The sequence below is a fragment of the Zosterops lateralis genome, assembly GCF_965231275.1.
Source record: "Zosterops lateralis genome assembly, chromosome: 24".
NCBI classification, from domain to species: Eukaryota; Metazoa; Chordata; class Aves; order Passeriformes; family Zosteropidae; genus Zosterops; species Zosterops lateralis.
The window spans coordinates 1,442,389-1,464,528 of NC_139784.1; the positions used below are offsets into that span (position 1 = coordinate 1,442,389).

Consider the following 22,140-nt stretch of genomic DNA (forward strand, 5'->3'; position numbering starts at 1 on the left):
CGATTGGGCGGTGAGCCGCGAGGCATGCCGGGAGTGGTAGTCTGCGTGGGCATGCAGAGGCCGGGCTGCGTAAGGGCCGGGACTACAATTCCCGTCAGTCTCTGAGGGTGCCCAGGGGCGGGACGCTGGTGACGGGAGGACTCCCTCACACCGAACAGCCGCGTGGATGCCCCGCCGGTCGGAGAGCCGCGGCCCGTCCCTCCGCTCGCCCGTTCCTCGCCAAGGCCGAGGTGCTCTCGTCTCCGCCCGCTTCCGGCTTGCAGGGTGGGTCGAGTCTAATGAGGGCGGCGCCGATTGGCTGGGAGAAACGCCCCTGCTCCCCGACAGCCAATAGGCGCGCGGGACACTGTGGCGCGTGTGAAGCCGGGCGGAGGGTGAGTGGTGAGGGCGGCGGGCGGGGGCCATGGTTACCCCGGCACCCGCGGGCAGGGTGGAGGTGTTTGTGGCGGCAGCTCCTTCCCCGCCAATTAACGATGTACTTGGTGATTCTTCCCTTTAACTGCAGCCTTCTCGGGCCAAACACCAGCTCTCTCAGCCCCAACCATAGACGAGGATGGGCTCAGGAGGAGGGCCGGGTGTAGGACGGTGCTGAAGGACACGGTCCAGCTTTATCCCCAATCCCTGTGCTTGCCGAATGGATGGATTGAGGGTGGCAGCTTGTGCTGTGCTCAAAACCTGCCGCTGGGACATGGAAATTTTTGGGCACGCACTTCTTTGCAAAATATTTCCTCAGTGCCCTGAGTGCATCTCCCCATTCCTCACTGCAGGAACAGCTCGCCGAGTTTTCCAGCCTGACCAGCTTCTGTGGCTCGTGTTCTGTTTTTCCCCATGTCTGGTTTAGTTGGAACAAGCCAAATATATCCCCCCAAAATGGCATATTTGGGAGAAATCTGGTTCTGGCTCCTGCCAGTAACACCTGCAGGAGCGGGCTGGCCTCTCCCCTGGTGTGCAGTTCAGACCCGAGCTTGTTAAATATTGATGCCTGAGATCTGTGCAGGCCCTTAGACAGCACAAGTGTTCAGATCCCCAGCTGGCCCTGGTTTCCAGGATAACCCTTCCAAGGGCTGCTTTCCCCCTGCAGTAATTCCTGTGGTGGAGGCATGCGATGGAGGGACAGAAATAGCAGGTTTTGGGAGCAAGTCCCAGCTGAGGCTGGAGGCCAGAATGCTGGGGTTACTGCAGTTAAAGCCCTCTGTTTACAAGGGCAGGAGAGTTTTTAGTGTATTTTTACAAAACAGGCACATAGAGCCTCCACTGCCATGATCTGGATTCTCCTGATGCAGTGTTGCCCCTCACAGCCTGCAGCAGTGGGAGTATAAAGTCCTGGTGGGAGGGCAGGATTTTAACCTTTTGGGATAAATAAACAGCCCCTCTGTCACTCCAAGCCCCCCTGGGGCACTGGAGAGGCTCTCTGTGGTGTCCAGGTCCTGTTTGGGATGTACATCAGCCTCCCCAGTCACTGCTGTTTGCTGTTATTATTTTGGCCCTCTCTGGTTCCTTTTGGAGCCCCCCTTGTTGCTGCTGGAGCTCTCCCCATCTGTTTTCCTGGTGTCTGGAAAAGGGAAGGAGCACGTGGTGCTGCTGCAGGCTGGGTCGGTGCTCGGTGGAGCTGCTGTCTGAGCTGCTGCCAGGGGCTGCTGCTGCTGCTCCTTCCCTCTGCTCAGCTGCCTCCAGCTGCCACAGGACTTGCCCACCCCCCTCCTTCCCCCCAGACTGTGGGTTTGGGTCCCGTTTGTAGGACTGAATTGTGACTAAAGTGCCTTCTTTTGTTGTTTTTCTAGCCAAAGGGTTGCAGTGCTGTGTTTTCACCCCTCCTCAGCCCTCCGGCAGCCCCGTGCTCCCAGCTGCTGTCCTTGGGTGCCACTCACAGGGGACACTGTGGGCAGTAGGTACCTGGGTCCTTTATGTGCAGGGGTTTTGGGGGGCTGGTGATGTCTGGAGGGAGGGGGGAGGCCAGAGCCAGGTTAGGCAGAGTGATGGTGACTGAGATTGTTGGGGTTGGGCTGCCAGGAGGGAGCAGGATTTGGGTGAGGGGAAGCCAAAGGGTGACTACCAGCAGCCAGTGGCTCCTGGCCAAAGGTGATGGAGCCAATTCCTTCTCAGATGCAGCAGCCACAGGCTGGGCTGTGGGGGGTTTGGCCCCTCACCCATGGTGTCACCCTGGATGAGGGGACAGCAACATCAGAGCTGCTGTCCTTGGGGGTTTGCACAACTCGGCAGCACAAAGCCTGGACACTCTGGGCTGGGGCTGCAAGAGGGACACTGGAGTCTGTACCCAGCCCGCTGAGGCTAGTGTAATTTTGGGATGCAGATACTCACAGTAGTCCACTCAGCTCTCCAGAGCTGCCGCTGTGTGGCTGAACCTTTTGGTTTTGAGAGCACACAAGCAGGATTTAGAGGATTGCAGGGTCTGGATTGAGCAGAGAAATGTCTGTGCAGGAGCTGTGGGAGCAGTGTTACCAACTCCCTCCTGGCCTCGAGGCCAAGGGCAAGCACAGATCTGTGCTCAGGGACACCAGTTTGCTGCTCAGGGCTGTGATTTCCCTGTCCTCAGGGCTGCCAGTGGTGTTGGAATAGGATTCACTGAGTGCCTTGTGGGCTCTGGGTCCTGATGGTGTCAGAGCTGGTTGATCTGTGATAGTCAGCTGCAGGGATTGAGCAGGGCTCTTCTTCTCAGGCCTCATGTGTCCCAGTCCTGGCTGAGATATTGTCTGAATTCTGCCCTTTTCCAGTGCTCCTGGGCCACCTTTGACAAACCTGCCAGAAATTTCCTGATTTCTCTGAGCAGGTCCAGAGGAGGCCACAGAGATGCTTCAAGGGCTGGAGCCCCTCTGCTCTGGATCCAGGCTGGGAGAGCTGGGGGTGTTCACCTGGAGAAGAGGTGACCAGAGAGACCTCAGAGCCTCTTCCAGTGCCTAAAGGGGCTCCAAGAAGGACTTTGGACAAGGGTCTGGAGTGACAGGACAAGGAGAAATGTCTTCCCACTGCGAGATGGAATACTGGGAAGGAATTCCTCCCTGTGAGGATGGTGAGCCCTGGGCCAGGTTGCCCAGAGCAGCTGTGGCTGCCCCAGGATCCCTGGAAGTGTTCCAGGCCAGGCTGGACAGGGCTTGGAGCACCCTGAGATAGTGGAAGGTGTCCCTGCCCATGGCAGGAGGTGGAGTTGGATGGGCTTTAAGATCTCTTCCAATCCAGACAATTCCATGATTCCATGACTCAAGCTGCTATAGATGGGGCTCTGGTTTGATGGGTGGAGATGCTAAAGGGGAAGGAGCTGCAGATAAACCAGCTGGAGGAACTTAGGGCTGGCTCAAGTGACACATCCAGAGTTAGTGGGGGTTCAGAGAAGCCTTTAATCCAACCCTGTCCTCCAGCCTGTGGAACAGGATACTCAGCTCAGAGGATGCCAAAATCCTGCTGATCTCTCAGTGATGCCCCGAGAAAGTAGGAAAATGAGCTTTGAATGAAGTTGCCTGTTTGAGACTAAATAATTGATGTGCTCAGCATGAACAAAATGGCCTTGTCCTGGCACATATTCCAGCTCTTCTCCTTCCCTTCCAGAGCACGATGTTCCTGGTGGGACTCTCGGGTGGGATCGCATCGGGGAAGAGCACGGTGGTGGCGGTGCTGCGGGAGCTGGGCTGTGCCGTGATCGATGCCGATGTTATTGCCAGGCAGGGTGAGTTTTCCAGAGCTGGTCCTGCTGCCTGAGGTTCCCCTGACAACCGGGATCGCTGCCGGGAAGCGCTGACGGCAGAGGGTGCTCTGGGTACATCGGAGAAGGGTTTCCCTCCCTCTTCCCAGTCCGCGGGACTGTGGAGCAGCTGCCCCATGGGGGATTTGAACTAGGATATATTTTTAATAAAGAAAAAAAATAAGATCATGGCCTAATAAACACCGTGGGGAGATTGTGCTCTGAGTTTCCATCCCCTGGCATGTACTGCTTCCCAGCTTTGAAAGCCAACTCTGGGCAAAAATAAACGTGGTTCCCTGGGAAGTGGGATCTCTTGCCTAGTCCAATACACGTCCTGAGCCCCAGGACACCCATCCTGTCACTCAGTTACGTTGGTGACTGAAAGAGGATGTCTCTCTGTGCTGGACCTTGTTTTTCTGGTGATACTGAGAGATCAGACCACAAAATTAATGTGCTCAAAAAGAACAAAAAAAAGAGGTTGCAGAGATCCCAGTTCAGGGGGAATTTGTTCCATGTTCCTGCACTGCACAATTGCCTCTTGCTGCTCTCAAAATGTGCTGCTTGTGCTGGAGAAAAGACCCAGAGTCCCAGATCTGTTGATTTAGTAGGACCAGAGCTGACCTTGTTTTCCCTGATTACCTGTAAGGTGTTAATCCCTTCACCCCACCATGATAATGAGGAGAGCAGAGGTTGCCCAGAGCAGCTGTGGCTGCCCCATCCCTGGAAGTGTCCAAGGTCAGGTTGGACAGGACTTGGGATAACTTGGGATAGTGGAAGGTGTCCCTGCCCATGGCTTGGGGTGGCACTGGGTGAGCTTTCCCCCAGTCTGAGATTTGAGGGCTCTGGGTCCTGCATGCAGCAGGTTTGGGGTCTGCTGCTGGGCCATGGTGCAGTGGTGTCATTTGGAAGTGCCTGAGCTTTTCTGTTTGGTGAAGAACTTACTGTGTAGCCACTCAAAGCTGTGATGCTTTAACATTTTATTGCACTGTAATTCCCCTGGAGGTGCAGGAAATTTGCTGGAGGTGCTAAAAGTCCTCAGAGATGGTAGGAAAACACTACAGATACTCTGTGAAAGTTTTCTGCCAATCACTTTATTTTGCACCAATTCCTTTTTTATATGTGTTTGTTTACTATATGGATTTCACCCCTCCTGAAACTGCCTCCATGTGATATTCCACGGGAGAAAAAAATTGGTCTTAAAGACTTTTATGAGGTTGGCCTGAGGTTACAACCTGTGGCAATGTTCCTGGATTTGGGAGAGATGATTATCTGCGGTCTGTTCTTCACTGTGGTTACCCTCAGCTGGAGCTTAATTATGGTTTTATTGCCTAATCCTTTTTGTTGGTGATTTTTTTTTTGTGGCTTTAAAGTTATACACTCCTGTAACGTCAGAGCTCCTGCAAGGGCTGATTGGGGATTGAGCTTTTAGAAGGTTTTTGTGTTCATTTTCCTGAAGAATTTAGTGACTGATGTGAAAGACAGTAAAAAAAAAACCACCTCAGCAGCATCCAGAGCCAAGTTGCAGCAGTGAGTATCCACATAGTGCAGAAGTTTTCAGCTGGTCCGATCCCTTTAGGATCTCCTTGCTCAGTCCCTGGTGGGAATTGGCTCAGCCCAGCTCCTGCCCCAGCCTTGGCCTGTGGCCATGGCCGTGTCCTCCTGCCTGCCCTGCTGACTTGTCACCCCCTGCAGCAGCACGTGCCATGAGGGTTGTGGTGCTGAATTAATGTCTGCAGCACTTTGATCTCCCGGGTGTCAGCCCTCAAAGGGACCTTGGGCTGGCAGGGCTGTTCTGGCAGAAGCTGCCAGGCTGTGCAGATGTGGTGCCAGGACAGATGTGCTGGAGGCAGATGTGCTGCCACGGGAGCATCAGCTCCGTTAGTTAATGAGCAAACCCCATCTGAGGGTGATTGCTGATGCAAACACCAACTGTGCTGTAAAACCGGCTCTCACCCTGGCTGTTTGATGTTCTCAGTGGTGCAGCCCCACTCCAAGGCCCATCAGCAGATCCTGCAGCACTTTGGCACCGAGATCCTCCTGGAGAATGGCGAGATAAATCGTGAGGCTCTCGGAAACATTATCTTCTCCCAGCCAGAGAAACGGCGCCTGCTGAACTCCATCACCCACCCTGAGATCCTGAAGGAGATGCTGAAGCAGGTCCTGAAGTACTTTGTACTCGGTAAGGGACTATGTCTGGCCAGCCAGGACTCCTGCTTGGGCAGGAGCCATCCCTGCTCCCTCTGCCTTTGGTTTGAATGTGGGGAGAGAGACAGGGATGACAGAGAAAGGGAAGGGACATTGAGTGACAGCCTTTGTGCTCTGCCTCCGGTGGCCTTTGGTGTCAGTGTTTGGAGGATTCATTCCTGATTCACTCCTGCCTTTCACTGCTGCCCTTCACCGCTTTCCTCTGTGGTTTAAAGTGTATCTGTAGGGCCTGGGAGCAGCTTTGCTGAGATTACCCACCGGATAATGTCACACACCCGAAACGGCCAAATATCCCTCCCTGCCCCCAGGCTGCTCCGGCTTCAGTGCAAGCTGTGGAGCCCTTTGAGTGTCGATAAGGTGAGGAATGGGCTGACAGCTGTGGCTTCCAAAGGCCCCTGTTCCCCTTGATAAATGGAACAAATGCAGCTGTCAGGCCGGGCTGGGGAAATGCCAGATAAGATCACCAGCTGTTCCGGAGGTCTCCATGTAGACAGACGGATGCTTTAATAGAGTCAGTCTGGATTCGTGGTGCTTATCAGAGCTGAGCCCTGTGAGAGCTGAACAGGCTGGGGCACCATGGGGCCGAGCTCTGCTGCAGGGTGAGGAGGAGGAAGCACAAAGGAAGCAACAGGCAGGAATGCCAGGAGCCAGAGATGGAGTCTTGAACTCGGGGCTGCGGGCTCAGAAGGCGGATGCTGTCCTGGCCCTCGGCGAGAGCTCTGTGTGGCTTCAGCAGGCTGCTTTGTCCTCATTAGTCAGGATTTAATGATTTGGGATAGCTGGATGTTGTCTCTGAGGATCGCTGTGTAAGGAAAGCTCTGATCGATCAAATCAGAGGACAGCAAGAAGCCTCTCAGGGCAGAGATGCTGGTGGAATGGTGGCTCCTTGGATGATGATGTCTTTGTCAAGACTTTACTTGCTGTGGGCAGTTCGGTTTTAGGGGGGTTATAAAGAGGGGACACCAACAAAACCTAAGGTGTCCCCCTCACACAGGGGAGTGAAGTCCTGACTTAAAGCTTTCCCCTCCCTTTACCCTCTCCCCCATACTCAGCAGGGCATCTCCCACCTCCCCAAACACTGAGCAAGGGCAGAGGCAAGGGCAGAACCAGGGGGACAGTGACTGACTGTGACAAGCTCTGTTCCCTGCAGTTGGACAAAGGTTTTAAACCAAGCTCAACCAGTTTTGGTGAGGGTTCAGCCCTTGGGCTGAGCCTGGAGGCTCCCCTGTGTTTCAGTGTCACAGCTGCAGGAGGTCTGCGGGGATTTTTTTTCCTCAGAAAAATGGAGCTGTTCAGACAAAGCTTTTCATAAAGGGAGGAAAGCTGAGCTGGGAAATATTGGCTCAGATGGCTGCAGCCTGGTGAAGTCTTGGACAAGAGAAGGAGTGGAGAGCAGATCCTGCTGTGGGCACTGCTTCCCGGGAGAGGCCAGCACAGCACATGGCTGCTGCTGCTCTTGCCAGCCAGGCACTGCTCCTCTCACTTCAGCTCCTCATTTCAGCTCCTCATTATATTTTTGCAGTTTCACCTTTGGTCTGGAGCAACCAGGTTAGAGTTGTTTTTTTTTTTTTTTTTTTTTTTTTTCCTCTGGAAACTTGGAATGACACCATTTCCTCTCTGTGAGAGGGAGGAGGGCCAGCAGGCTCTGCTCTGCTTGGTGGTAATCATGGAGCTGTAGAGCTCTTGCTTGCTTTGCTTTTCCTGGCCATGGGTGTGAGTGCAGAATGAGGGATTTGGGAATGGGGGTTAACACTGTTCCCTTTTTTGGGGAATGTCATTTCCACAGGATACCGCTACGTGATCCTCGACATCCCCCTGCTCTTTGAGACCCGTGGATTGACCAGGTTTATGAAATACACAGTGCTGGTTTATTGGTAAGTGCTCTGGGAACCATGAAGACAGGGACAATGCCTTGTTTCTCAGAGGGGACCAACATGTCCCTCCACTCTGGTGAAGGTTCACCCTCAGTCCTGGTGCAAAGCCCATTGAGAGAAGCGACACCTCCCTTTATAGTGCATGAGGGCCTTCCTGAGCTTTCCCTGGAACGTAGCACCATCACAGAGGGGAATTCACTGCCCTTGGGCCTTCCACAACCCATGCTCTATCAGGGCAGGGTTTGGGGCACTGTTACAGGCTGTGCCAATGCTGAGAATGGCCCAGGCAGTGGTGGCTCTGCTGATCCAAGTGCAGGCTGACTGTGTCAGAAATGACAGGGGGCACCTCTCTCATTCCCATTTTACCCCAGTGATTCCCCCGAGGAAGGCAGATCCCCCGTTCCCTCCCACCCCCAGCTCAGCCCCGTGCTCTGCCCGGCAGTGACCCCCCGACGCAGCGGGAGCGGCTGATGAAGAGGAGCGGGCTGGCCGTGGCCGAGGCCGAGGCTCGGATCAGCTCCCAGCTGCCCCTGGACGAGAAGCGCAAGTGGGCGACCCACGTCATCGACAACTCCGGGGACCGGGAGAGCACCCGCCGGCAGGTGCTGCGGCTGCACGCCCGCCTCGAGGATTCCCTGGATTTCCTCTGGGCACGGCTGGCGGTGGGCACGGCCCTCGCCGGGTTCGGGGGGCTGGTCTTCCTCCTCATCCGGCATTTCATCTCTTAATTCACCTTTTCTCTTAGTCAGGGAAGGGGCCTGAATTTCCCCATTTGAAAAGGGCAGTGAAAGGCCACCTCTGTTAATGAGCTTTGCCAGCTGAATGCAGACAGCGGCATGAGGCGTCTCCTTGCACACTTCCCAAGGTGAACACAACCAGAGGGTTTTTCAGGCACAATCTCCCTGCTCAGGTTCTCACCCACCAGCCGTGCCTGCGGAATGAGACCCTGGTCCCCATGTGGGTCTTTATTGTGGGACTTCAGTGATCTGAGGCACTTTAATCTGGGACAATCTCACTTTAATCGGGTACAATCTTGCTAATGTCTTCCAGGACAATATCCCTAGGGCAGGGTGCCTTCTCAGGCCCTGTTATTGCCTCCAGTGTCCCCCGGGTGATTCCTCATAGCTCAGCCCTCCTAATCCAGATTTAGATTTGAGATTTCCACTCTTTCATGTTGATTTAATGGAAGCTTGTTAAATCAGTTAGGGGGAGGACAGCACCTCGTTGTCGTGGATGGGGTGTTCAGCTGGCTGCTCCTCCCCCCTGCCCTCTGTTTCTGTGGCTTTCACTCATGGGTCACCCTTGGCTTTGGATCCAAGGGTCTGATCCACCCTGGAGCAGGCTGAGACCTGGGCTCTACCTCGTTCAAACTCATTTCCTGCTGTTTGAGCTTCCTTCGGCGGCAGTTTCCCAGTGGGAGAGCCGAGCCTGGGTGAGGCAGGTGCTGGGTCTTCACTTTTGTTTTAATAAAACACTGAACAGCAGCTGCTCTGCATCCCACGGCTGCTCCCGCGGCTCTTCCCTGCTCCCAGGCTGTTCCTATGCCGGGGCACGGCTGCGCTCTGTAAAGTTCAGCACACGCAGGAAGAGCTGCCGGCCGCTCCTGCTTTTCCCAGTAAACATCCCTGAGCTGCTCCAGGAGCTGCTTGGAGCATCAGCTCAGCCGTGACCTTCCTTTGGAGTGCCGTGGCTCAGTGTTGGCTCTGGGCCCCCCACGGGGTGGGTCTGGCTTGTCAGGATGTGATCCCAGACCTGCTATGGTTCTCTCTGTCCAGCACATTCCCTCTAGGGTACCCCTGTCCCCACTGTCACTACTTGTCCCCACACTTTGAGAAAGGTGGGTGCTGCCAGCCCCTGGCCACCTCCCTGCACATGGTGATCCTTGGGATCCTCCAGGGTACTGCCACCCTCCTGCCTGGCCTTGGTCCTGTGAGGCAGTGCCCTGCCTGTCCCCTGTTCCATCCTTTAGGCACAGGGACGGTCCCAGGGTGTCCCCAGCCAGCACGTGCCCCTTTTTGGGGCCAGGCACACACCCCTGTCCTCCCCTGAGCCCCAGTGTGCACCTGTAGGTTCCATGTCTCACCCACCTGGAGAGACCTGGTGGTCCCTGTGCAGCCCCAGGGAGCATCCCTGAGCTGGAGCGCCCACCTGGCTGGGGGAGCCGTACTCGAGCTGACCCCTCTGTGTTCTAAATGCTCCGTAATTGCGCAGTGCCGCTGGAATCCCTCGCAGCCAGCCATAAATCAGGGCCGGAGCGGGATTTCTCGGCCGAGATAAGCGCCAGTTCCGCCTCTCTCCCGCCCGCCTCCGCGATAAATGGGGCCGGGGGTGGAAGGAGGGAGCGAGACGGGGCCGTAATCGCATTTGGCGCTTCGCTCCCGCCCGGCTGACGTTCGCCCGCCGCTAACGAGTTTAGCGGGGCCGAGGGAGCGAGCGGATCTAGGGGCATGGTGAGGCACAGGGCTGCCCACGGCGCTGGAATGGCCGGGAGAGCCTGCAGTGGGGGCCCGGGGCTGAGCTGGGGGCTGAGCCCCCCTGCGTGGGCTGCGGGCCCAGGCGTTGGGACTCGCGGGGGAAGGACCCTGGAGCCTGACAATGGTGTTGTGTCCATCGGAGCTGTGTGGTGCCCATCCGTGGGAACTGCCCCAGGATTGCCTCAGCACCACCGGTCCCACTCCTGCCCATCCCACACCCCAGCCGAACCCCTTCGGGGACAAGCCTGTATCCACCTGTGGCTGTGGCAGTGGCCGACCCTCAGCCATTCCCTGCCGGTGACAGACGGCTCCGCTGCCTGGGCTGGGTGGTATCGGCGATCAGTGGCCATGGAGGGGGCCTGGAGGACGCCCTGGCTGAGCTCCTGCGCTCCTGGCACAGGTGCTGCCCCCGGAGCGGGCTCCACATGGGCTCCCGTGGGTGCTGATGGAGGATCGTGGGTGCTGCACCACGGACACAGCCCCGGCCCCGCTCGCCGCACGTCCCGCCATCGATCGCGGAGCAGCCGCCACCGTCACCGCGGGCCCGCGCCCACCGGGGCGGCTCGAGCAGAGCCGGCCCCGCGCCGCGAAGCCAAATATTTGACTGTGCAAATTGGCGGCCGGATCGATTCTGCTGCGGCTGGCGGGGGCTCGTGACAGACGGACACTCCTCCTGCTGCACCCCCTGCTCCTGCATCCCGTCACGAACCGGAGCAGCCCTACCTGCAGCACTTCCTTCCCCAGTGCACCCCCTTCCTGGGGCACCCCCTCTCCGCTGCACCCCTTCCTCAGAGCATCCCCTTCCTCAGGGCACCCCACTCCTGAAACCCCCATTTCTTGGTGCTCCATCCCTGGAGCACCCCGTCCGCAGTGCCCCCCCTCCAGAGTGCCCTCCCTCCCCGCGGTAACCCCTTCCTCAGAGCCCCCTTTCCCTGGTGTACCCCATTCCTGGAGCCCCCTTTCCCTGGTGTACCCCATTCCTGGAGCCCCCTTTCCCTGGTGTATCCCATTCCTGGAGCCCCCTCCCTTGGCACACCCACCAAGGGACACCGGCTGGGGCAGGGGATGGAGACAGCTGTCCCCCCACGAGGCTGCAGGTACAGGGTGATGTCCCCCCATGGGGAATGTCCCCAGGTGTGAACTGGGTGGGCACCTCAAAACCCACAATGGGGAACAGGCTGAGGGGACCCGAGTGTGGTGTCACTACATGGCACTGGTGTCACTAGTGTCACTACACGGCATCTGTTGTCACAGGTGTCTCTGTCACTGCACCGCCCCCGGGGTGTGGCACAGTGTCAGTGTCACTGCACAGCTCCCTGGGGTGTCACACAGTGTCACCATGGCTGCATAGCCCCACTCGTGTCACACGGAGCTGCTGTGCAGCCCTGCGGTGTTGCACAGCTTCACTGTTGCTCCCTGGAGTGTCACATGGTGTCACTGTCACCGCGCAGTGCACAGGGTGTCACTGTAACTGTGGGGCCGCCGGGTGCCACGCAGTGTCACTGCGGCTCCCGTGGATTGTCATACAGAGTCACCGTCAGTGCCTGGTGCTGGGGCTGTCACACAATGCTATGTCACTGCGTGGCCCACGGGGTGTCACCCACTGTCACTGTCACTGCCGGCCCACAGTGCATCATCCAGTGTGTCTGTCACTGCATGGCCCATGGGGTGTCACCCACTGTCACTGTCACTGCACAGCCTGGGGTACCACACACCATCAGTGTGCAGGACACTCCCCAGTGCCACCCCCTGCACACCCCATCGCTGGCATCCACTTGTCACTGTGCTCCTCCTCCGTGTCGCACCCATGGGGCACCCCCGCGACAGCACAGCTGATTCCAGCAGCCCAAATCCCGGCTACTCCCACCCCATGTCCCCCTGGGGGGACACATCCCCGAGCCCGTCCCCTCCGCCAGCCCTGCGGCCGTCACCTCGCAGCACTCACCGCTGGCGCTAATTAACTGCCGGTGTTGGCAGCCCTTAATTGCCGCGCGGTGGGAGGGTGACGGGCCCCGCCGTGTCCGTAATGAGAGGCAGCGTGACGGGGACAGGGACGGCGGATGTGCCACCCACACTTTGCCCTCCCCCTGCCCGCGGCCTGGCTCCCCGCGCTGGGCGAGGGACAGGGACAGTGCCGGGTGTTGGGCTGGGACATGCCAGGGTGTGGCTGGCCTCCGGGGCCAGGGCTGACTTGGCCAGCTGACCACAGCCAACTGCTCAGCTGGCCAAACAAGCAGATAGACAGCTGGACAGGCAACCTGACTGGTGGTGTACTGGCCAGGCAGCCAACCAGCCATTTAGTCAATGACCCAGCCAGGCAACCAACCTGGCCCCAGCTATCCACCCATCCACCCAACCAGCTGGGTGTCCAACCAGCCCCCTCACTGCCAGTGAGCCACTTGGCCACCAACCACCCAGCTCACCAGCCAGCCATCCAGTTGTCCTTCTAGGCCACCAGACAACTGGCCCTTCCTGCCCACAGTTGAATGTCCCCCTCCCATGTCCCCTTCTAGAGCCCATCCTGAGGACACAGCTGCAATTTGGGGGACAGCATCCAAACTCCTCGGGCAGCCTGCAAACAGCCACTCCCTCCACAGGCTCGTCATCGTGGGCTGACTTTGGGCTCATTGATTGTGTCCGGCTCTGTTTTAATTCCAGCTGAGCCACTCCTGGGCTGAGGCATGGCTGCAGGGCCAGGTGGCAGGTGTGGGGGGCACAATGTCCCTGTCCTCCTGGCCAAGCCTGGTCCTATGGGCAGCATCTGCCACAATGCCAGGAGGGGAAACTGAGGCATAGCACAGTGCCAGCCCCACGGGCTCCCTGCCCTGGCCCGGCCGGCCTTGCCCTTCCCCAAATCCTACTCCACGAATTCCACAGCGAGTGGGAGGTGGGGGAGCACAGCCACCCTCCGGCCAAACCTGCGCCCCTGGAGCATTGATTGTCGCCCCCCCGCTGCCGGTGTCCCCAGCACCGCCCGCCCGCCCCCGCGCCGCGCTGCCAAAGCAAACAGCCGAGGGCTCGGCCGGCATCGATTCTGCGGGAGCTGCTGTTTGCTTAACCTTTGCAGAGGAGCGGCGGGCGTCGAGCAGAGCCGCAGCCGCCGCCACCGCCGCAGCCACCGCTGCCACTGCTGTCACCACAGCCACTGCAGCCACCGCCGCAACACCTGCAGCCACTGCTGCCACCACAGCCCTGCAACCACTGCAACCACCACAGCTGCTATTGCCACCACCATCACTGCAGCCACCACTGCAACCACTGCAGCTGTGACAGCTGCTGGTGTCACCACTGCAACAGCCATTGCCACCAGCACTACCACTGGAGCCACTGCTGTCACTGGAATCGCTGCTGCCATCACTGCCATCGGTGCCATCAAAACCACCACAATCACGACAGCCACTCCTGCCACCTCCCACCTTTGTCCCTTTCCCAACTCCTGCACTCCCAAACGTGGCCCTTTGGAGCTTTTCTGATCCATGCCCAGGTGGATGGAGCTGGGTTGAGGGGCTACACTGCACTCCCTGCCCATACAGGGCTTGGGGACAGGGAGCACCTCAGGGGCTGCAGCCAGTGTCACCTGGGGTGTTGTTCCCCCCATACAGTGCTGCTGTTCCCCGGCAGTGTTGAGGCTGTCATGGCTCTGCTCCTGGCTGTAGGGCCACAAGGTGGGGACATGGAGGCCAAGGGTGGTGGCCTTGCCATGGGGACAGGGTGGCCCAGAGTGATGCAGTGGCCTGGTGTGGTGGCTATGCCAAGGGGACACAATGTCCTGTGGCAACAAGGTGACCTGGGACTGTGCCCCCACCATGAGGAAGCAGTAACGAGGACCAGAGATGTCCCCTGACCCTCCAGGTGAGACGAGTGCCCTGATGCCACCAGCGTGGGCCTGTCCTCCCTCTGTGTCCCCGCCCGGGCACCCCGTCCCCACGCAAAGCCCCCTGCCCACCCGGGTCACCCCATCCCTGCACTGATGGTGACTCACGCAGCCCGTGACCTCGCCAGGCGTATTTTTAGGCACTTGTTAAAACAGAAAGATAACGAGGAATGGGGGGGCGACAAAAATGATGGAGAACAGAACCAGGGAAACAGCTGGTGACATAACGGTGACAACTTTGAGGGGGGATACAGTGCTGGCAGCACCCCCACCCCAAAATACTCCCCCCCTCCCCAGTCTTGTAAAGCCCCCAGGAATAATTGCATCCTTAAAGGCAGCTAATTGATTTCTGCTCGCTGATTAAAGCCTCTGCGTGAGCCGGGGGACATACGGGGGCGATCAATGACTGTCAAACGTCCCCTTGGTCCCCCCTCTTTTGGGGCGGGGGTGTGGCTTGTCTCCCGTGTGTCCCCTGGGGTTTGGGGCCATTGCACAGGCCTGAAGGGGATGAAGGGATGCACCTCCAGGGTCTTTTTGGGGGGCAGGGGAGATGATGACCCTGCGGATCTCACAGGTGCCACTGAGGTTGATGCCACCTCGGTGTTGTCACCCGGGGCCACCCGGACAGGGCTGGGAGCGGCCGCGGGCCACTCTGTGCCTGTGTGTCCGTGTCCCCCTCCCCCGTTCCCGCGTCCTTCGCTCACCCCCGGCGCTGGCGGCGCCTGTCACTTGCCATCGCGTCCCGCTGTCCCCGCCGAGGCTGATGGAGATGGCAGGCGACGGAGCGGGCGCAGCCGCGTGTCCCCATGTCATGAGCCCGCCGGTGCTCAGCCCCCGGGGACGGCTCTTTCGCGTAGCCCGGCCATGCCCGCAGTGGCACCTGCGGGTGCCCCGTTGTCACTGTTGCCACCAGCAGTGACATCCCATCCCACGGACCCACGGCTGACCGCGATGGATGTTTGGTCAGCGGGTGTCACCTGGGCCGTTCCAAAGTGTGGTCCATCGTGGGAAGGGAAACTGAGGCAGGGAGTAGGGGCTGGCCCCGGGGACCATCCCTCGTGGGTGTCCTTCTGTGGGGACACAGACGGGTTCCAGGGGTGTCCCCCAGCTCCACTGGGACGCTCGGAGTGCTCCGGGTCTGGCGTGGGGACGGGGCGTGGCTCGGGTGACCAGGCGGGGCCGGAGTCACCGAGGGATCCCGCGCGCTTGGCGGAGCGGGGTCAGTGGGGCAGCCGGGGCCGATCCCACCTCCCTGCCTCAGTTTCCCTCCCCCGGAGAGGGGGGCTCGCGGGTGGGCGGGGCGGGGCGCTCTCGTGGGCGCGGTCAGCATAGACGGAGGCGTGTCCGGTGTGAAATGGGCGTGGTCGGGGGCGTGCCCGACACGGGGTGGGCGTGGTCCTGCCGGGTGGGCGTGGCCCGTGCGGCGCGGGGCGCACCGGAGCCAGCGGAGCGCAGCGGAGCCGCCGCCGCCAGCCTGAGCCCCCCCGCCGCCGCCGCCCTGCTCCCCCCCGCCGGCACCATTCCCTCCCCCGGGCGCCAGCGCGCCCCGGCCGGGCGGCGGCTCAGCCTGGGCCGGAAAACTTTGCTGGCGGCCGCGGCGGGGGTGGTGATGGTTCTGGTGCTGGTGGTGCTCATCCCGGTGCTGGTGAGCTCCGCCGGTACCGACGGCCGGTACGAGATGCTGGGCACCTGCCGGATGGTCTGCGAGCCCTACGGCCCCGCCGCTCCCCCGCAACCGGCCGAGCGCGGCCCCCTCCCGCCTCCCTCCACCCTGGTGCAAGGTCCCCAAGGCAAACCGGGGAGACCGGGGAAACCGGGACCGCCGGGACCACCCGGAGAACCGGGACCGCCGGGGCCGGTGGGGGCGCGGGGCGAAGCAGGAAGACCGGGACCCCCGGGATTACCGGGACCGGGGGCTACGGGCGCGGTGAGCGCGGCCACCTACAGCACGGTGCCGCGGGTCGCCTTCTACGCCGGCCTCAAGAACCCCCACGAGGGCTACGAGGTCCTCAAGTTCGACGACGTGGTCACCAACCTGGGCAACAGCTACGACGCCGCCTCGGGCAAGTTCACCTGCGCCATCCCCGGCACCTACTTCTTCACCTACCACGTCCTGATGCGCGGCGGCGACGGCACCAGCATGTGGGCCGACCTCTGCAAGAACGGGCAGGTAAGGGCTGCCCATCCCGGCTCCCTCTGCGGGAACCGGAGCTCTGCTGTTCCCGAGCACGGGAGAAGGGCTGTGGGTGCTTCCTCGGGGTGCCCCGTCCTTTTCCTGGCCTCAGCGATGTGCCCTCCGGGTGCTCCGGCGGGATGCGGTCGGGGGGATGTGGGAGCGGGGAGGGGAAAGGATGGAGCCACCCTCCTTCTCCTGGCCCCAGGGATGCACCTCCCGGTTGCCACATCGTCTTTGTGCTGATGATGGACCCCGGGTGCTTCCCCAGGGTCCCCGTCCTTTTCCCCGCCCCAGAGATGCACTCCGTGGGTGCTCCATCCTTCTCCTGGCCCCAGGGATGCACCCCCAGGGTGCCACATCCTTTTCCCAGTGCTGATGATGGGCTCTGGGTGTTTCCCCAGGGTCCCCGTCCTTTTCCCAGCCCCAGAGATGCATCCCCAGGTTGTCACATCCTTCTCCCAGTAGCAGTGATGGGCTCTGGGTCCATCCCTGGCGTGCCACATCCTTTTCCCAGACACTGACAAGCACCCCAGGGGTGCTTTATCCTTCTCCCAGTGGTGAAGATGGGCTCTGGGTGCACCCCCAGAATGCTCTGTCCTTTTCCTATCCCCAGAGATGTACCTCCAGGATGCTCTGTCCTTCTTTTTGTGACAATGATGGGATTTGGGTGCGTTTCCAGGGTGCCACATCCTTTTCCTGGGCAGGGAGGTGTAACCCCAGAGTGCCCCATTCTCCAGTGACATGGTGGACTCTGGGTGCATCCCCGGGGGGCTCTGTCCTGCTTCCATCTCTGGAGCTGCATCCTCAGTGTGCCCCATCCTTCCCTCAGTGCTGGAGATGCTCCCCCAGGATGCTCCATCCTTCTCCCAGTGGCAATGACGGGCTCTGGATGCTGCCCCGAGGTGCTCTGTCCTGCTCCCCGCCCTGAAGGAGCATCCCTGGGGTGCCCTGTCCTTCTCCCAGGGACATTGCAGGGCTCGGGTGCCCCCCTGGGGTGTCCCATCCTCCTCCTCCTCCCATTCCCAGACGCTGCCCTGTGTGCCCTGTCCCTCTTCCGGTGCTGGGGACAGTCACCATCCACCCTGACGTGTCCCCAGGGGTTCTCTCAGCTCTTTCCTTGGCCACGGAGATGTTCCTTGGGGTGCCTTGTGGTACCTTGGGGCACCCCCACAGCGTTCCCGTGGTGCTCCCCAGGCCGTGCCATTGTCCCCGCTGAGGTCCCTGGGGGGCAGGGACAGTATCTGCAGTGGCCTCGAGGGGGGCAGCGCCTGCCCCGCTTTTGGGGGGCTGCACCCCCAGCCCGGAGCTGGTTCTGCTGCTGCCGGGTCAGGAGGGACGGGCTGCGTGGGGACACCTCGAGGGACACACACCCGGACACTGTGGGGGACACACACCCCCAGGGTGGCTCCATCCTTCCCCCTCCCCGCTCCCACATCCCCCCGACCCCATCCCGCTGGAACCTCCAATGCCGGGACTCAGCCCCGCCACCCACACGCTTTTCGGGTGTCCCGTTTCCACGCCATGTCCCCCTCCCGGCCACGACTCGAGGGACAAGATGCGGCTGTGACCCCCGCGATGTCACCCGAGTTCAATTCCCCTGGATGTCCCCGCAGCTGGATTCCCGCAGGATCCATCCACTCTGCTCCCGCTTCCCATCGTTTCCTCCGGCACCACAACCCGCGGTGCGTCCTTGTCCTGAGGATGCAGGACCCTGAATTAACCCCAAACTGAGTTATCACCCCAGAAAGAGCCCGGGTGTGGGGCAGGCAGCGGGAGCCTTGTCACCGCCACTGCGTTTCACCCCTCCGAGCCCTTCCCAGCGGGAGCACAGCAGGAGCCGCTCGGCAGCTTTTCTCCATCCAAACAGTTCAAATTTCCTTTTATTTGGATTGGTTTTGTCCTCCCCCGCCCTCCAGCCCAAATTTTTTGGGGGGTTCAGCGCCGCTTGGCACTTCTGTCTCTTTCTCCCGAGCAGCATCCATATAACTCCGGACTGAGCACCCCAAAAACTCACCCCAACCATTTTGCCTCCCCCAAAATATTTTTGGGGACCACCCCAAACCGTTCTAACCCCCCAGCTCTGCGAGGCATCGACATTCCTGGATGAATTTCCAGAAGCTATGGAGCCCCTTGTCAAGAGGAGCCGCGCTCAGGCGGGTGATGCAACTTAATTAACTGCTTGTTAATTACTAACAAGGCATCGCCGCATCGATATCTATAAAGAAGATCCCCCCCAATGCCCCAAATAATTTAAAAATGGGGTTATTTACGGGATTTCTGTCAAAAATCCCCCGTCCTTTGCAAGGTGTGGGGTTCCCAGCAGATAAAGGTCGATCCTGGCATCTTCAGAGTCAGAACTTGGGGAGCCCCCCTGACCCCCCAAAATCCCCTGGGTGCTGCTGCTTTGGGGGCCGCCCATCACCGTTGGGTCGGGGCTGGAGTTAATGAGAGCCAGGGGAGCTGCTGCTGGTGGGTAATTAGCATTAATTATTATTTGTATTAGCCCGTAGCTGAGGCGAGGGCAGCGGGAAGGTGGATAGACGGTGGGACGGATGGATTGATTGATTGACTGATAGATGGACGGACAGGGCTGGTATCGGGTGGTTTTGGGGTCCCCATGCAGTAGGAGGGCCATCCACAGCTCAGGGGGTGTCACAGCCCCAGGGGACTGTTGGGGACAGTCCCCAAGGGTACACAAGGACCTGCCTGGGGGTCCTGGGGGCACCCGCGGCTGCGCTCAGGGGTGCTCGGAGGGCACCCAGAGCTGGTCCCGAAGGTCCTGAGGAGCCCCTGCCACTGAGTCTGGGGTCCTCGAGAGTTCTGCTGCCTCATCTCGGGGGTGCTGGGCCGTGGTGGCACCTGGGGCACGTGGTGTCCCTGAGGCCCCAAGTGTCACCGCACGTGGCAGCACCGCACTGTCCCCTGTCCCCCTGAAAGCTCTTGGGTGCAGCTACCTTGGGGACCACTCCAGAGTGTTCCCAGCACCGGGGACACCTCCAGCATTGTCACTGGGGTCAGGGACAGCGGCTGCAGCAGAGTCCAAGCTGGGGCCACGCCACCCACATGGCTCCCACCTCCCGGCTGTGCCGTGGGGAAACTGAGGCATAGAACAGGACAAGGGGGTGAGGCCATCGCGGGGGCCCTGGTGGCAGCCCCCCTCCTGTGCCACTGCGGTGCCGGGAGCGGCTCAGCCCGGGCCCAGCGCTGCCATTTATCTTCCCTGGTTAGCGAGGGCTGGCGGGCGAGCGGTGACGAGGCGGCTCCTTAACGAGGGAAGACGGATGGCACCGGGCAGCTCCAGCTGTGGCGGGGGGGACGGTGCTGGGAGCCCGGCGCCGAATGGCTTTTCCTGGCTCTCCTTCCTCACGGCTTCTTCCCTCCTTCCTCAGCAGAACCCCAGGAGAGGCAGCGTCCCCTGGAGATTGGGGCGCTGTGACTGAGTGGGATTTGGGGTCCCCCACCGGGAATGGGGACCCTCGCGGTGGCAGGGTAGACACAGGGTGACTTTTAGCAGGGTGAGTGTTGCTGGTGGCAGGAGGGACACAGCTGCGAGCGAGTCCTATGGGAGCACCAGCCCGGCCGTCAGTGGGTTCCAGAGTTAACAGCATCTGACCCCGGCATCGCAGGCTGCCCGTGGGCTCGGGAACATGCGGCTGGGGGAGGAATGGTCCCCTGGGACTCCTGTCCTGGGGCAAAGGGCGGGACTGCACGGGGACAGCCGTCCTTGTCCCACCGCTCCGGGACACCGCAGCCGCTCGCCGGTGCCTGCCCGCCCCGCGCGAGCCAATTAAGAGCCGATTCTCGTCGGTTGTAATTAGCGGCACCTCTTCCCGGCTCAGCGCTTCTGCATTTCACTTGGGATTTCACCAGCCGCCTTGTCACTGTCACCCAGCGCCGCGATCTCCCCGCGAGGCGCCGGCGGAGATTTGATTACCCAAAGAATTCTGCAGCGGCAGCGGGCTCCAGCCACGGAACCGCTTCTCCAGGCGGTGACGGCTCCTCTGGCTCTGCCGGCACCCAGGAAACCTTTATGGGGGGAGCATCCCTCCCCGCAGTGGGTGCGGGGTCCGTGTGACGGGGGATTTGAATTCAGCCCTCGCCACAAGCCCTGGGTCCCTGTGCAGCTCCTGGGAAGCGCTGCGGGATGTGCTGGGTTCAGTGGTTTGGTTTGGGGCTGGGCTGGGAGATGGGGTCCTGTGTCCCAGGCGTGGTGCTGTATCCAAACCCAGAGACGGGGTCCTGTGTCTGAGCTGGGCTCCTGTATCCAAACCTGGATCTGGGGTCCCACGGCGGGGCTGGGGTCCTGTGTCTGAGACATGGTCCCACATCGGACTCTGGAGGTGGGGTCCTGTGTCTGAGCCGTGGTCCTGCACCCAAATCTGGAGTCGGGTCCCGTATGAGAGCCGTAGTGCCGTGTCTGACTGTGGAGCTGTGGTCCCTTGTTGGAGCCGTGGCCCATGTCTGACCCACGGTCCTGTATCCAAACCCGGATTTGGGGTTCCGTGTCAGGGCTGTGGTCCTGTATCAGAATGGGCTCCTGTGTCGGGGCTGTAATCCTGCACCTGCCAGACCCGCAGCCACGTCTGTGCCATGGTCCCCATCCAAACCCAGAGCCGTGTTCCCGTGTCTGTGCCCGCCGGGGCAGGGAGAGGCTCTGGGAACTGACTCCACCCGGGCCCCGCTCACCCACGCTGGGGGACCCAGGGCCCCCCAGGCCGGCCCGGACGGGTGGATGTGATGTGTGTGAGCCGGCGTGTCCCGTGGGATCCGCGGGCAGAGGCGCGCCCTGAGCCGCTCCCGCGGTGTCCCCTGGGCAGGTCCGGGCCAGCGCCATCGCGCAGGACGCCGACCAGAACTACGACTACGCCAGCAACAGCGTCATCCTGCACCTGGACGCGGGGGACGAGGTCTTCATCAAGCTGGACGGGGGCAAAGCCCACGGCGGCAACAACAACAAGTACAGCACCTTCTCCGGCTTCATCATCTACTCGGACTGAGCCCGGAGCCGCGGCACCGCCCCCGGCATCCCCCGCAGTGACCCCCCAGCCCCACGGCGTCCCTGTGCCGTGGTTCGGTTCCCTGCTGTCCCCCAGCTCCCCTCGCTCCTGCCCAGCCCCGCCGCGGTCCAGCCCGCGGATCCTGCACTCCTCGCGCTCCCGGCTGCCTTCCGTGCCCAGATCCCTTTTTCCCGTGAGCTCACACCAAGGCTGCCGACTGAGGGCTTGGGGCTGCAGAGGGTTGGGGGTGGCAAGAGTGCCCCCTGTCCCGCCCCTGCTCTCTGCCCGCCCCGGGCCGTGCCGGGGGCTCGGGGCGGTCCGGCTGTACAGACGCGCGGTGTCCGCACGGCCCCGGGCCGGGGGGGCTGTGCTGGGCCGGGAGGAGCCGCCGTCCCGCCCCCCGCCGGGTTTGACAATATGGTAAAGCAGAGCTGTGATCTCTCCCTGTCTGCTGTGTGTGTCCCCAATGTCCCCCACCCTGGGGACGGGATCTTCCTGCCACCACCACCCCCCGCCCAGACCCCGCTTGGTTTATCAAATCAGCCCAGCCACGGGAGGCTCCTTGTCCCTCCACCACCCTCAGTGAGGCCACTTGGGCTGCCACCATTACCATGGCCCGTGGCCCTGTCCCCAGAGCACAGGTGGCCCATGAGGGGGTGTCCCCTGAGTGACACAGCTTTGCCACTGTGAGGAGAGGGACGAGTCAGGCCACACAGAGCCACTGGGACCCTCGGGCACACGTCACCGCTGCCTCGGCACGGGCAGGACGTGTCCGATTAGAGCTGACAGCGGGTGCCCGGGGCCAGCGGCCGCCTCCGGGGGGGCTGTGCTGGGATCAGAGGGTGG

The 22,140-nt window shown here is 60.9% G+C and overlaps 2 protein-coding genes across 5 annotated transcripts; both read left to right on the plus strand.

Moving 5' to 3' along the window:
* The first annotated feature begins 39 nt into the window (after window positions 1–39).
* Window positions 40–9,274, plus strand: DCAKD (dephospho-CoA kinase domain containing). Of its 4 annotated transcripts, none has more exons than XM_083877394.1 (6): window positions 40–374; window positions 1,782–1,889; window positions 3,562–3,679; window positions 5,670–5,873; window positions 7,686–7,773; window positions 8,216–9,274. In XM_083877394.1, the coding sequence occupies exons 3-6, from the start codon at window positions 3,568–3,570 to the stop codon at window positions 8,499–8,501; spliced, it is 690 nt and encodes a 229-aa protein (XP_083733520.1). In that variant the 5' UTR covers window positions 40–374; window positions 1,782–1,889; window positions 3,562–3,567; the 3' UTR covers window positions 8,502–9,274. The 4 variants fall into 4 exon arrangements, with proteins under 4 accessions (XP_083733520.1, XP_083733519.1, XP_083733522.1 ...); XM_083877393.1 differs by having other exon boundaries at window positions 1,782–1,885; XM_083877396.1 differs by lacking the exon at window positions 40–374 and adding an exon at window positions 375–475 and having other exon boundaries at window positions 1,782–1,885.
* Window positions 9,275–15,715: 6,441 nt separating this feature from the next.
* C1QL1 (complement C1q like 1) lies at window positions 15,716–21,294 on the plus strand (the record flags this gene model as incomplete). The annotated part of the gene is made up of 2 exons (XM_083877607.1): window positions 15,716–16,291; window positions 21,115–21,294. The coding sequence occupies exons 1-2, from the start codon at window positions 15,731–15,733 to the stop codon at window positions 21,292–21,294; spliced, it is 741 nt and encodes a 246-aa protein (XP_083733733.1). The 5' UTR covers window positions 15,716–15,730.
* Window positions 21,295–22,140: the final 846 nt, after the last annotated feature.